The 15,552-nt window shown below is 38.6% G+C and overlaps 1 protein-coding gene across 3 annotated transcripts in view; it reads right to left on the bottom strand.

Annotated features, from left to right (window-relative positions):
- Positions 1-14,972, bottom strand: part of klhl32 (kelch-like family member 32) — an 85,978-nt gene extending 71,006 nt beyond the window's left edge. The window contains exons 1-4 of one of the 3 annotated variants that reach the window (XM_061949418.2): positions 14,828-14,967; positions 14,634-14,749; positions 13,739-13,851; positions 7,470-7,647 (exon numbers count right to left, since the gene is read on the bottom strand). In XM_061949418.2, the coding sequence (XP_061805402.1) occupies positions 7,470-7,647; positions 13,739-13,761 (201 nt within the window). In that variant the 5' untranslated portion in view covers positions 13,762-13,851; positions 14,634-14,749; positions 14,828-14,967. Of the gene's footprint in view, positions 1-7,469; positions 7,648-13,738; positions 13,852-14,494; positions 14,614-14,633; positions 14,750-14,827 lie in introns of those variants that run through there. The other 2 variants (XM_061949408.2, XM_061949426.2) reach the window with 2 other exon arrangements.
- Positions 14,973-15,552: the final 580 nt, after the last annotated feature.

Raw genomic sequence — 15,552 nt, 5'->3', positions numbered from 1 at the left:
TGGGTGTTGTTAGCTAATGATGGCGATTCGGATAGTTAGTTAGCTAACACTGAATGTGTAGTCTATTATGAATGCAAATTGTTGCTTTTCTTAGACTGTTTTTGTATGTGTGCTCGCGCTCTCTGCGTGTACATGTTGACTACTCTCCAGCGCATAATGCTATGGCGTCCGGGCTGAACTGACCTATCAAAGAACTAACCTATAAAGGAATTTGGACAATCATTGGTACTTTAACTGTAACTTTAACAAGACAGCGTGAGTGGCAGCCGTAAACACAAATCGTTTTTGGGGGGACGGCAAAAATTGTATTCAGAAACAGTATTTGTGAAAAATATAGACTGTTTTAAAACAAGCGTGTTCTGTTAAACCACTAATGGTAATATAAGCTAGCCGGTGGTGTTCTTGTTATATTTTTGGGTTTGAAAAATGTAACTGTGGAGAAGTTGCGAACAGATCCCAGTCAATCATTTGCACTTTTTTTATCCGTTTTGAGAATCACACTGGCTAGTAGTCAGGTTCAATTGTTACAAAGTGAGTCGATAAACTTAACTTAGAAAATGTTTTAAAGGCTATCTATAATTTATTTGGCTTTTCTCACTTATAAATGTTGTTACAATGTTGGATACTCCTGTTAAAAATGCCAAAACGTAAAATCATAAGAATTTGAAGAATCGAGAAAAAAAAAAAAGATATTTTTCTAATAATACATTCTCAAAAAGACGATTTTTAGGCCATTTACTTTCTGCACATGTACGTCATACATCAGCAGCCAAAAGAAACCTTTTGTAACCTGTAACCCGTTTTGAAATAAACATCAAGGAAATGAACATGATACGCTTAAGTGCAGTGACAGTGCTTCTAAACAACAATCCTCCTTTCGTAATAATCCATAATCATTTTCAAATGCAGCTTGGTGGTTGCTTCCCATTCAATTAATGCCATTATGACAACTAATGAAATTACATAAGTGTGTTTTGCTCCAACCTCTACGAGCATACCACTGCGACCCCAGCAAAGGCAACCATTAGTGGGATGGCTCTGCACTTACAATAGACTTTTTTAAAGGGAACCTAGGATGAATTTCGTCTTTTCTGACTTATAAATGTTGATACAATGTTGGATACTTGTGACAAGAGCGTCAAATTATTAGGTTCATGCATATTGGTGTGAGCTTGCACACAGTTTTGGAAGCCTCTGTTCGCGGGGTTTTGCAGTCTGTCTACGTCGTGACGTCACAGTGAGGTAGACATACTTATTTGGACTTAAGTAATATGATTAAGAGCTCTGGCTGTAAAGAAACACAAAAAAGTAAGACAAAGTATTAATTTCATCTAATCGTGGTATGCACAAAATAACTGCGGCATGCAGTAACATAAATGTTGCTAAAAGAATTGATCGGAGAGTGTGCACACTGATGCTGTGAACGGGTGAATCTATATAATGTAGAAGTTTATTTCCAACCGTGTATGTAAAAAAAAACTAAAAAAAACTTCTAGATATATATTTAAACTGTGTATATATTCAAAATACTGATAAACGGTTATACTTTTGGAGAGGGTTTCATTTGCAATCTGGGAACGCCTCCAAAAACGGACAACTTGCAGATGGACTCATAAACAGGTTATAAAAAAGACTGTGGAGAAATATTTACGCAAGATTTATACAAAACATATCTTATATAATCTAGGCACCTAGAAAATCATCAAAGGTACCCATTAAATTGTTGCAGATAAACAGGTGCTTATAGGAAAAATACTGGTGCTAGCAAATATATAGTGTTTTACACATATATATAAATAAATATTATGAAGTTCTCAAATTTAATTTTAAATCAGGGGGATGTGGATAAAAAGGTCTGTCTCCTAGAGGGGGATGACAGACAATAATGTCAACACATCATTACATCTTGTTTGACTCGCACACACCAAAAAAAACCTAAATGTGTTTCAGTGAGTATTTCCATGACATTGTGGACTATCTGCTTGTTGCCAGGCAACCTCATTGTTCCAGGGCCAAATAAACTAAGGGCTTTGAAGAAGTGTTGTTTTATTTTGTTTCTCTTGTTTCCAGGTGTTTTACAAACCTAAGCTCTGATACTTATATCAGCGTTATTAGAAAGTACAACAACATTTAACAAAAAAAAAAAAATCCATTACATCTTCATTAGGTGGTTACATAAGTGAGTCCTGTTGCACTGTCACAGGTAATGTTTCACTCGGACCATAATAGCTTTTAATGCGATTTGTGTCCCAACTTAAGGGAGTGTGTATGTGCGTGGGGGAGAGAAATACATGCTGGTGTGACTGATTTAATGTCCAAACATCTTAGTAATGTGACGACATTGAAAGAGGCAGGTGACGCATTAAAATAACTCACGCTTGGTCAGGTATTTCATTACAATCACTCACGTCTGCTGACTCGGATAATGCATTCATGTTTTCAAGTCACTCCTACGTTTATTGTATGTGCTGGAGGAGTTGGCTCAGGGTGACAGACGGAGGGTGAGGGAAATGGAAAGCATTGTCAGTGTTTAAACCTTCTGTAAATTAACTGAACCCAGTAGAGTCGGACGACCAACCGAAGATAATAACGTCAAGACATGGAGATTTTGTCGCTTACTGTCGTCAGTTATTCTAATAATCCAAGTTTCAAACATTACACTGGCTCGCATAGTAGAATAACAGCATTTAAAAAGTAAATGGAAGAACAAGAGGAAGAGGGCTTTCTGCAGGGAGAGGTAAAAATAACCTTCACTTACACAGGAGAAGTAATCCTAGGGCAACTTTGACAAATTTAATCTGCCTTTCATTTTCAAGAGGGATTAGTTTTGATTTCCTAATCTTCTCTGTGTCTATAAAGCAAATCTCATCGGTGCATTTTTCTTGTGCAGTCCATCTCATGTGTCCGACAGCAGATACCAGTCAAAGCGTCCGTCCCGACTTCAGTAAAGAAACGAGAGGGATGGGGAAAACCGCCTGGGTCATGGCAACAACATCATCAGCGGTAAATGTATTCTGCCAATGAATTCAAGAAAGCGAACGTGATACGGTAAAGTGCAGTGACAGTGCTTCTAAACAAGAATCCTCCTTTCGTAATAATCCATAATCATTTTCAAATGCAGCTTCGTGGTTGCTTCCCATTCAATAAATTCCATTATGACGACTAAATAAATTACATAAGTGTTTTGCTCCATCCTCCACAAGCATACCCAAGTGTACCACTGCGACCCCAGCAAAGGGAGGCATTAGTGGGGATGGTGCTGCACTTACAGTTGACATATTATGATTTTTGTCTTTTTTGACTTAAAAATGTTGTTACAATGTTGGATATTTAAACAATGCCAAAGATTTAAAGCATAAGGTTCATGTTTTTTGGCATGAGCTTGCATGTAGATTTGATTGCTTCTGTTTGCTGGATTTGGCAGTCTGGCTACGTCGTGACGCCACAGCGAGGCGGACATAATTATTTGGACATCAAGTAAAGCTCTCAGCCAGAAGGGTATGAGCTCTTTGAGGAATTTAAGAATTAATCAATCAATGTTTATTTATATAGCCCTAAATCACAAGTGTCTCAAAGGGCTGCACAAGCCACAACGACATCCTCGGTACAGAGCCCACATAAGGGCAAGGAAAAACTCACCCCAGTGGGACGTCGATGTGAATGACTATGAGAAACCTTGGAGAGGACCGCATATGTGGGTGACCCCCCCCCCTCCTCTAGAGAGACCGAATGCAATGGATGTCGAGTGGGTCTAACATAATATTGTGAGAGTACAGTCCATAGTGGATCCAGCATAACAGTAAGAATTGTATGGTCATACAAGCAAATTCGGCACAGGTCAATCTAAGCCAGGGGTGGCAACCTTTACCACTCAAAGAGCCATTTTGACCAGTTTCACAAATTAAAGAAAACAATGGGAGCCACAAAAATCTTTTGAAATGTAAAATGCAACAACACTGCATACACATTTTTTTTCGCTTTGTGCTATGTATAAAACCAAGGGTCTCAGACACGCGGCTCACACCTTAACATGTAAATTGAACGTTAGTGCGGCTCGCGAGTTTTATATGAATGGCGCTTGACAGCGTCATACTTGTCAACCCTCCCAATTTTTCCCGCGCACTACAAATTTCAGGGCAACAATTCTCTCGAACGTGCTGTGATGGTACAGCATCTAGCGCCCACTACAACGGGCGTGCCGGCCCAGCCACACGTTGTATGGGACTTCTGCTTGCTCACGTAAGTGACAGCAAGGCATACTTGGTCAACAACCACACAGGTTACACTGACGGTGGCGGTATAAAAAACTTTAACACTCTTACTAATAATGCGTCACACTGTGAACCCACACCAAACAAGAATGACAAACACATTTCGGGAGAACATCTGCACCGTAACACAACATAAACACAACAGAACAAATACCCAGAATCCCATGCAGCCCTAACTCTTCCGGGCTACATTATACACCCCCCGCTACCAAACCCCGCCCACCTCAACTGACGCACATGGGGGGGAGGGGGGTTGGTGGTAGCAGGGGTGTATAATGTAGCCCGGAAGAGTCAGGGCTGCATGGGATTCTGGGTATTTGTACTGTTGTGTTTATGTTGTGTTACGGTGCAGATGTTCTCCCGAAATGTGTTTGTCATTCTTGTTTGGTTTTGGTTCAAAGTGTGGCGCATTATTAGTAAGAGTGTTAAAGTTGTTTTATATGGCCACTGTCAGTGTAACCTGTGTGGCTGTTGACCAAGTATGCCTTGCTGTCACTTACGTGTGCAAGCAGAAGATGCATATGACAAAAGGCTGTGCTGGCACGCTATTTGTACAGATTGAAAAGGGTGCTGAATGCTGCACCATCATGGCACGATCTTATTATTATTGTAAGGGTGAAAATCGGAGAATACTAATCTCGGGAGTTTTCTGCGAGAGGCACTGAAATCCGGTACTCTCCCGGGAAAATCGGTGGGGGTCGGCAAGTATGCAGCTGAGCCGCATCAGAGTGATCAAAGAGCCGCATGCGGCTCCGTAGCCCCGGGTTGCCGACCCCTGTTCTAAGCGGTAGGTTTTGTACTTTCGTGCTGTAGTTGTTGACCTGCTTTACCTGTTTTAGGCGTCTGCTCATGGGGGTAAGGTAGTAAGCGCAGTATTTTTGGAAAGACTTTAAAGTAGCTGCAAATTGACATTCTGAAAAGTCAGATATCGGCACCTATTGAGCACAAGTGATTAGCTTAAGCCCATTTCTATAAAAGGAAGAAGAGTTATGGGTGGTAGACTCTTGATACCGTCTTCTGAGGTTATGCACAAAGAACAAAATAGGACTGGCTTTACTTCTAAAGGTAGGTTTGGTCATTTTGTGTGTGGTGCCAGTGCCAGATGTTGCAGCTCTTTTACTACTCTGTTGCATTTACAATTCTCATTGCAGCCATCTGTTGGTACATGGTCCAACGGGGCACGCACACTGTGAGTAATATGGTGTGTCTAATTCATTCTAATTTGGTTAGACAATAACGTATGAGCAAAGTGATGCACTAGGCTCCAATTAGTCATGCACATTTTGGGGGAGTAAGATATTATGTAAGGCTCTAAAGCAGTGGCCATCAATTACATTTGTCCATAGGTCAGAATATTTCAGAAACTATGAATAGAAATTAAAATGAATACTGTATCCTACGCAATACATTATTATTAAAAAAAATAGTATTATTTATTTGGCCTTTGTCAGTGTTAATGGACATACATTACCAACAATATTCAGCAATGGAGGCAATAGCAATATTTTAGTGTAATATCTGTAAGGCTGTGATATGCAGGGTCTTTATTTTCAGAGAATTAGGACGGTCATGGATTCTCACAATAAAATGATTCATTGGCAAAAGGTTCAGTGTCAAAAATTTCAGTGAGCTCCCTCCTGCTGTATAGAGCAACTTGGACCAGCGTAAACACAGCGGCAAATCCTTGCATTGAGACTTTAATTTCCTGAATTACAGCTGCCACTGCAGTGGACACTTGTATTTTATATACTGTAACAGGGTTATGTTTTTCTGATATGTGTAACTCTGACAAAAGAAATAGAAATGTGTTCACAGGGCATCTGCTGATTGGACTGCGCATTACTTTGGTGTAGCAACAAATTATCAACAAATTCGGAAGACAAGGACAGTATGGGTAGAGCTGTGGGCACACAGACTGTGGCGATCAATCGCAAACTGGATAACATCATGGAGAGGCTTTCTGAAATGCTCTGATTGATCAACTTGGGAACCAGAATGGACAAAGATCAGACAAACCATTGGAATGTGTCTGCTCACCTGGAAAACAACAATTCTTAGCTACAATTTGACTTTCTCAAATGGCCTTGGCCAGGCCGTGCCGTAAACATCCCAACGAGGAAAGCCCATTGATAGCCGCTCTGAATCTCTCCCTCTTCAACAATACCTGGGGAGTTGAACTCTGTTCACCGTGCCTGCAGAGCGAATACATGCCTACAGACATAACACACACCATTGACCATGGACTGCCACACAGATATGCGCACATACCGCCACACCCACCCCACGCCTTTGCCACCGCTTAACCATCGAGGTACAACGGATGAATGGAGGCAGCGCCAACTTTGACTCTGGATGCCCCCTCCCTCTCCAGTTGCAAGTCTAATAGTTTATTTGTCGTAACGTGGATATTTGCTTATCGTGGCTATCAAATTGTTTTTACTTGCACCAAACGAAGCCCCACCCTATAGGAGCTTAGTCTGGGATCAACTTTTTTTTCAATCATGCTCCTCTCCCCGCATCTATCTTTTTCACATCTTTTACTAACAGCAACCTATCAGCGATCCTGTTTTGTTACCCTGTACATTGTATGTCTGATCTTGAACAGGTCTGTACTGAAAATGTAATTTCGTTGTAGTTTTTATATGCAATGACAACAAAGTGCTATCCAATCCTATCTTAAACCAAAAACACATGTTCGCTTCAAAATACTAATAATAGCGAAGGGAAAAGTCCGCCTCCTACGGTCCTTAGCTTTGTGGAAATGTGGTCCCTCATAAAATGTAGCTGAATAGCCCTCCTTGATTCCCTTCATCCACCTGAAAACCAGCATCCTCTGCAGTGGACAATTTTTTGTGCCCCACTATGCAAAACGCAAACATCCGCTGGGGCAGAGCGCTCGCTTCATGGTTCTCAGGCGGTTATGAATATTTAGGTGTATAAAAAATAAAACATTCCAATTAGAAGGACAAATAACTACCTTTATCTTTTTAACTGTGTTGAACCAGAGACCAACAGTAAACAAATCAGATGAAAAGCTAGTGACTAAGCGTGGGCCCTCAAAAGATAAACATGCTCACGAGGATTGACAACTCTTACCCCGTTCAGCACAATTTACTGGTCACCAAGTGTTTTTTTAATTGACGACACTTGGAAAACCGTATGTTAATTCAACTCTATATAATCAGGTCCCAGACTTACACGGAAGTAATCGCTGCATGCTGCCAAGATGGCTTTGTGGGCGTGGAACTTTTGCTCCCCTGCCACAAGCGTGACGTCGCACAGAAGGCCGTCCTTCCTCTGCTGGTTGAGGGCAGCGAGCACGGTGTCCTGGTGGGACTTGGACTGACAGAGTCTTTGTCCTGTCAGCATCTCCCTGCTGAAGTAAACACATACATTATGCAGTTAAACCAAGCACAAAGCTCTAGAAATCTATAATATCCTGAAAAAGATTTTGGAATTATTGATTTGTCCTTTCTGTCGGGGTTGAGCTGATCCTGCATTTTTAAAATGGAGTAAAATAGCAACAATCAATACATCAACATAATTTAAGCAGCAGACACTTTTTCATTTGCTCTAACTCAGTGGTTCTTAACCTTGTTGGAGGTACCGAACCTCACCAGTTTCATATGCGCATTCACTGAACCCTTCTTTAGTGAAAAATAAAATGTTTTTTTTTCAAATTCAAGACAAAGTTATATGTTTTTGGTAACACTTTAGTATGGGGAACATATTCTAAGTAACAAAGACTTAATTCAGAGTTTTTTGGACTCTAGGGGAACATATTCTAAGTAACAAAGACTTAATTTAGAGTTATTTGGTTAGGGTTAGGGCCAGGGTTAGAGGGTTAGGGTTATAATAAGGCCATGCCGAATAAGGCATTAATAAGTACGTAATAATGACTAGTTAAGAGCCAATATGTTACTAATTTGCATGTTAATAAGCAACTAATTAATGGTGAATATGTTCCCCATACTTAAGTGTTAACATGTTTTTTTACTGGTGCACAAAATGAACCGTGCATGAACATCACCTTGTTCAAAGAACAAAACCAACACAGTGCATAAACTCACAACAAATTACACACCTGTAAATCAGTGTGACTTCTGCTGTTGCCATATCCGTAATACGCCGATAGGGAGAAGTTTTTATTAACACGATGAGTCGGGTGTGTCTTGACCTCCGCCGAACCCCTGAGCCCGACTCACCGAACCCCTAGGGTTCGATCGAACCCAGGTTAAGAACCACTGCTCTAACTTGTTCATTAATATGATTCTGATTTTCGTTCTAAGATACAAACATTAAAAGTCCTCACTTAATGAATGACAGGGTCGCATTCAAGATACAACTTTTGATTTACATTTGTTGATGTAGATTAATGTCGTCGTGTCTGTGTTTTTTATTGTTATTTTGATTATTTCACCATAATTATTTATTAATCGTATGGCCATACACAGGACACTTTAGTACAGGTTACGGGCCATGTCCAAATTTCTGAAATTAAAGAAAGGTCTTAGGTCATTTTTTTTATTTGACAATTGACAATTGGTTGAAGAGTCTTATTTATGGGATCAATAAACCCAAAATGAAATCATGAATTGACAGGTGGCTATAGAGCTGCAACAATTACTGTAATCAATTAAATCGATTACTGGTAATTCCATTGGAGAAAAAGCTTTAATTTATATTTTGTTACTTTTATTAATCACTTAATAAACATTTAGAAAATCCGGACATAATCGAGTGCCCGGAAATTAAAATATGCGGAGATAGTTTTGTATAACTTATTTCATATATTTTATTTATTTATTTGTATTATTGCACACATGTTTAAAGTGAAATGTCAAAGCTGATGTTAAAAAATGTATTTCAATGATTTTCCCTAAAATACGCATGAGGCTATAAAGTGTGTTTTATCCCATTGCTCAATTATAAAATAGTCAATAGAGTACTCGATTAGTGAAATAATCGATAGCTGCAGCTCTGAGTGGATTTAAAACTTCAGTAATTTTTTTTTACCATAGCTAATAAAGCCATTTTTTAAGTTTTTAAAACAATGTGTAAAGCTAAAAAGTAGAATAATCTATTATAAAGAATATTCTTCATAAACCTGGTATTAGGAACACAATTACAATTTTACAATTAAAACAATACTATACAGTAAAATGCATCCTATGTTTGATGACTGTATTTGCCCATCATGACTAACTCATTGTCTAGTTTCCACAATGATAAGGCACAGGAGAATTGAATGTGTGAGTCACACTGATAGCCTAAATGACTGACAGGTGGACACACTGTAACTGTTCTGGGCTCATATGGCCCGTCTAGGACACATTTTTTAAAAGCTTGTGCCCCTCCATCATCAGTATGCCACCCTATCCTTCAAAATCCATCTCGTTCCACTGACAGTGTTGGCCAACCTTGTGACTGCTACACCCACAGGAGGCGCACTCGATGGTGATGGGGTGTAAGACAGAGAACATAATGGGTGTGTTGGGGCTTGCATGCCAGTTGTGTGCTTTACGGGCCAGAAGCAATGAATAATGTAAGCGTAATAAGAAGATTTTTTTTTTAATGCTGCATTAATGTGAAAGGAAGGACAGTATTTAAAAAACCCAATGAGGGATGCGCAGAATTTTGTGGATGGAGCAAATACTTTAAGAAAATGTAACTGCACATTGTCCTTCAAATAAACAAATACAAACAAACAAATCAAAAATACCTGGACAAGAACAAAAGGTGAGCTCTCACCCTTGGAGACCTCACCCTGACGTGATACACCAGAGCCTCACCATGGAGTTAGGCCCACAGGTGATGGGGGCTTTTAGTCATGAGGCCCAAGCCTGAAACGCCACACGGGATCTCCCCCCGTTAGACCCACTATTTAAATATAAGGGTCAGGTACATTGTGTGTATGGTGGCAGTCAAGGGTAGGCGCCTGGGCAACCTAGTCCAAGAACCTAAGTCACTTTCCATTCACTTCAAGAGACTGAGCGTCCGATGGGCGGGACAAAGCCGAGCATTTATCCCACGACTGTCTAGTTTGGCTGCAGTAGAACAACCCACTCTATGCTCCCCCATTAAAGTGAATGGACGCTCGACTTCAACACTGTTTAATGCACTGTGACGCGAGCACAACGAATACTAAGAAAGTTGCGTCAACAGTCACAAAAGTAGCTGACTGCAAACAAAAGTTGAACGCCTCCGAGTGCATATTTAGTCAATGAAATGTAAACACAAAAGTACAGAGACCAACACCAACAGTAGCCCCTATAACACCGTTAGCACCGCAGTGCAAGGCTAGCCAGTAGCCACAACAACACACCAATGATGGTTACATCGAGCAAGGTTGCATTCAAGAACAACTGGAATTTTGAATATCAGACATTACAGATCATGTAAGTAGTTTTTTGCACATTCTCTATGTTCTGTATAGCTGCAATAATTATGACAATTTGTTGTAGATTTAATTTCCTTTTTTTATGTATTACTTAGTTATCATTCAATTTATAACATTGAAGTATTCAAATTACTAGTCCGTTCAACTTGAATGTCAAAAAAGTCTATAAAAAAAGGCATTGGTTGTTTTAGTGGTTTTTTTTACAAAGATTTGCGTTTTTTTTCAACTTTTTGAAAAACCGGTTTGGGCTCCTTATAAGCATGGACACTGTTTTTAAAGTACGGATTATCGGGTAAAATGTACGTCGAGCAAGGTTGCATTTAGGAACAACTGGAATTTTGATTATCAAACATTACAGCTCAAGTAAGTAGTTTTTTGCACATTCTCTATATTCTGTATTGCTGCAATAATTATGACAATTTGTTGTAGATTTAATTTCCTTTTTTATGTATCACTTGGTTATCATTCAATTTATAGCATTGAAGTATTTAAATGACTAGTCCGTTTAACTTGAATGTCAAACAATTCTATAAAAAAAGGCATGGGTTGTTCTTTGTATTGTTTTTTTTACAAATATTTGCACGTTTTCAATTTCTTAAGGAACTGGTTTGTGCCCCTTGTAAGCACCGACACTGTTTTTAAAGTACGGATTATCGGGTAAAATGTACGTCGAGCAAGGTTGCATTTAGGAACAACTGGAATTTTGATTATCAAACATTACAGCTCGAGTAAGTAGTTTTTTGCACATTCTCTATATTCTGTATTGCTGCAATAATTATGACAATTTGTTGTAGATTTAATTTCCTTTTTTATGTATCACTTGGTTATCATTCAATTTATAGCATTGAAGTATTTAAAAGACTAGTCCGTTTAACTTGAATGTCAAACAATTCTATAAAAAAAAGGCATGGGTTGTTCTTTGTATTGTTTTTTTTTTACAAAGATTTGCACGTTTTCAATTTCTTAAGGAACTGGTTTGGGACCCTTGTAAGCACCGACACTGTTTTTAAAGTACGGATTATCGGGTAAAATGTACGTCGAGCAAGGTTGCATTTAGGAACAACTGGAATTTTGATTATCAAACATTACAGCTCGAGTAAGTAGTTTTTTGCACATTCTCTATATTCTGTATTGCTGCAATAATTATGACAATTTGTTGTAGATTTTATTTCCTTTTTTATGTATCACTTGGTTATCATTCAATTTATAGCATTGAAGTATTTAAATGACTAGTCCGTTCAACTTGAATGTCAAACAATTCTATAAAAGAAGACATGGGTTGTTCTTTGTATTGTTTTTTTTTTACAAAGATTTGTACGTTTTCAATTTCTTAAGGAACTGGTTTGTGCCCCTTGTAAGCACCTACACTGTTTTTAAAGTACGGATTATCGGGTAAAATGTACGTCGAGCAAGGTTGCATTTAGGAACAACTGGAATTTTGATTATCAAACATTACAGCTTGAGTAAGTAGTTTTTTGCACATTCTCTATATTCAATAATTATGACAATGTGTTGTAGATTTAATTTCCTTTTTTATGTATCACTTGGTTATCATTCAATTTATAGCATTGAAGTATTTAAATGACTAGTCAGTTCAACTTAAATGTCAAACAATTCTATAAAAAAAGGCATGGGTTGTTCTTTGTATTGTTTTTTTTTTACAAAGATTTGCACGTTTTCAATTTCTTAAGGAACTGGTTTGTGCCCCTTGTAAGCACCGATACTGTTTTTAAAGTACGGATTATCGGGTAAAATGTACGTCGAGCAAGGTTGCATTTAGGAACAACTGGAATTTTGATTATCAAACATTACAGCTCAAGTAAGTAGTTTTTTGCACATTCTCTATATTCTGTATTGCTGCAATAATTATGACAATTTGTTGTAGATTGTATTTCCTTTTTTATGTATCACTTGGTTATCATTCAATTTATAGCATTGAAGTATTTAAATGACTAGTCCGTTCCACTTGAATGTCAAACAATTCTATAAAAAAAGGCATGGGTTGTTCTTTGTATTGTTTTTTTACATAGATTTGCACGTTTTCAATTTCTTAAGGAACTGGTTTGGGCCCCTTGTAAGCACCAACACTGTTTTTAAAGTACGGATTATCGGGTAAAATGTACGTCGAGCAAGGTTGCATTTAGGAACAACTGGAATTTTGATTATCAAACATTACAGCTCAAGTAAGTAGTTTTTTGCACATTCTCTATATTCTGTATTGCTGCAATAATTATGACAATTTGTTGTAGATTTTATTTCCTTTTTTATGTATCACTTGGTTATCATTCAATTTATAGCATTGAAGTATTTAAATGACTAGTCCGTTCAACTTGAATGTCAAACAATTCTATAAAAGAAGACATGGGTTGTTCTTTGTATTGTTTTGTTTTTTTTACAAAGATTTGCACGTTTTCAATTTCTTAATGAACTGGTTTGTGCCCCTTGTAAGCACCTACACTGTTTTTAAAGTACGGATTATCGGGTAAAATGTACGTCGAGCAAGGTTGCATTTAGGAACAACTGGAATTTTGATTATCAAACATTACAGCTTGAGTAAGTAGTTTTTTGCACATTCTCTATATTCAATAATTATGACAATGTGTTGTAGATTTAATTTCCTTTTTTATGTATCACTTGGTTATCATTCAATTTATAGCATTGAAGTATTTAAATGACTAGTCAGTTCAACTTAAATGTCAAACAATTCTATAAAAAAAGGCATGGGTTGTTCTTTGTATTGTTTTTTTTAACAAATATTTGCACGTTTTCAATTTCTTAAGGAACTGGTGTGTGACCCTTGTAAGCACCAACACTGTTTTTAAAGTACGGATTATCGGGTAAAATGTAGGCATTACCTATTACTAATTGTGAATGTCTGGGATCATTTTTGTTACAGCTGCTGTGTTAAACTATCATTTAGTTCAAAACCACAGAAAGATAACATAATTTTAGAGACTACTAAGAGCAGTCAGAGACAAGGCTGTGTTAACCAATTATTACTATCAAATACCCTTGTATTCCTGCTCTAATATGTAGTTTTCAGTATATATTGGAGCAGGTTCTTTACCTGAGGCCTGGTTCAGAAGGCATGCCCCTGCACGCAGAACGAAGGGTCTCTTGTGGCAGGGAGGTTCTATGCGTCTAAAGACTGTGGTCTCCTCGGTGGCAACACACATCAGCCTGATAGGAAGGAACACAGTGTCAGCTTTTGTCAGTCCAGCCACTCCACTCAGCTGCAGTGTGGCAATCCCTCCCCCGTGCGATGCGTGAAAAGATGCAACTGGCGCCAAGTTCTCGCTTGACTCTAGACTTTGATCATTGATCATTTCCAGCAAAAAGAACCCACCGTGCCAGTCAGTATGACACCTAGAGTAGATAATCATGACTTCCAAAATAACATGGACACCAAGTCCTTGTGATGCATTACATATACATTACATATACTGAATATCACACATTAATATCACACATTAATATCACATATTAGTCACACGTGACTAATATTCGACACGAGGCAAACAGTGTCCTGACTGTAACACTGCAGATTAACTGTACAATAAGTAAGGTCCATTTTAAAGCTTGTCTACATATGTGAGCTTTGTCTTTAATGCTTTGCGGCACTGAGTGTAGTGCTGACTCCTTTTTGAGAGTAGTTCCCGGCAAGATGTAGTTATCGATCCATTCATGAGTGACCTTCAGATACATGGCCACAGGAAAATGCATCTGACTGATGAAGGAGAGAAGGAGCTATCTTGCATCTCCTGTGAAGGCTGACATAGTGTGACCTCTATATATGAACAGATCAGTCAATCAGAATTATTACCTGTAAAATGTGCTTTCTGGTTTTTTTCTCAATGACTTGATTGAGTCATATCGGGCTAAATGTGGGGGTGGGGGGATGCAGCTGCAAGTCCAATGAATATTTGGTCATGAAATGGTGAATGAAGGGAGGTTTGTGCTACCAGATAAGTAGACATCTTTGTTGCATTGACTGTCACTTTCCAAAATCTTCCAGCTGTCAAAAGGTTTCCTAGCAACAACGCCTGGGCTCCATACACTGTGGCAGGTGGAGGACAGCCTTCCCATGCCGGAGTAAAAACTTTCATTACACACTAAAATATATTGTAGATAGTTGACGTTGCCAGAGCTCACACACCTCATATGTCAGCGTCCTCCTGTCCTCGTCCGGGTCTCCTCTGACAAAAATGGCATTTCGTGTCCGAGCACTCCGCTATTTGAAGGAGACGGGAGAAAAGCAAAAGAGCGACAACGGCGAGCAATTCGGCCACTTTTATCTGTGATGTGTGTGTTATGACAATGTGTTAGTGTAGCGCCTACATTGTAACAACAAAACTCCGCCCCCCCCGGTGGTCACATGAAAGCGGACAAATAGGGGGATATAGCACCCCCAAGTGGATTACTGGGGAATAGCATGTGTGTCATTGTGAAGAGGTATCTGCTGTTTGGACACTAGGAGGCCAGACGTAACATTATATAACGATGCCTGGTCCAATTATGGTACGTGGGTAGGTTGAAATGTATTTATTTATTTTATTATGTATGGTTTTTTTTTTAATTATTAACAGAATGTGCCATGAATTCATCCAATGATCTAAACAAGACATATTCTTAGATCTTCTGTGCTGCCCCCCTTCACTCCAAAATGAAAAAATAAGTAATATTCAAAAAAAAATGTATGGGACAAGCAGTATAAAATGGATGGATCAACAGAAGGAAATACATTTTATATAATAAATTATTAACGTCGTATTTCTGACAACCTTTTTTTATATATATTTTAAGCGTCCATGTCAACGAGTCCATATTTTGATCGATACAAACATCAACAACATCAATACCAATTGGAGTATCAGCTCGATG

Source organism: Nerophis lumbriciformis, linkage group LG04, assembly GCF_033978685.3.
Source record: "Nerophis lumbriciformis linkage group LG04, RoL_Nlum_v2.1, whole genome shotgun sequence".
NCBI classification, from domain to species: domain Eukaryota; kingdom Metazoa; phylum Chordata; class Actinopteri; order Syngnathiformes; family Syngnathidae; genus Nerophis; species Nerophis lumbriciformis.
Note: the sequence above shows the minus strand (reverse complement) of the source record. Positions and strands in the feature narration are given on the sequence as shown.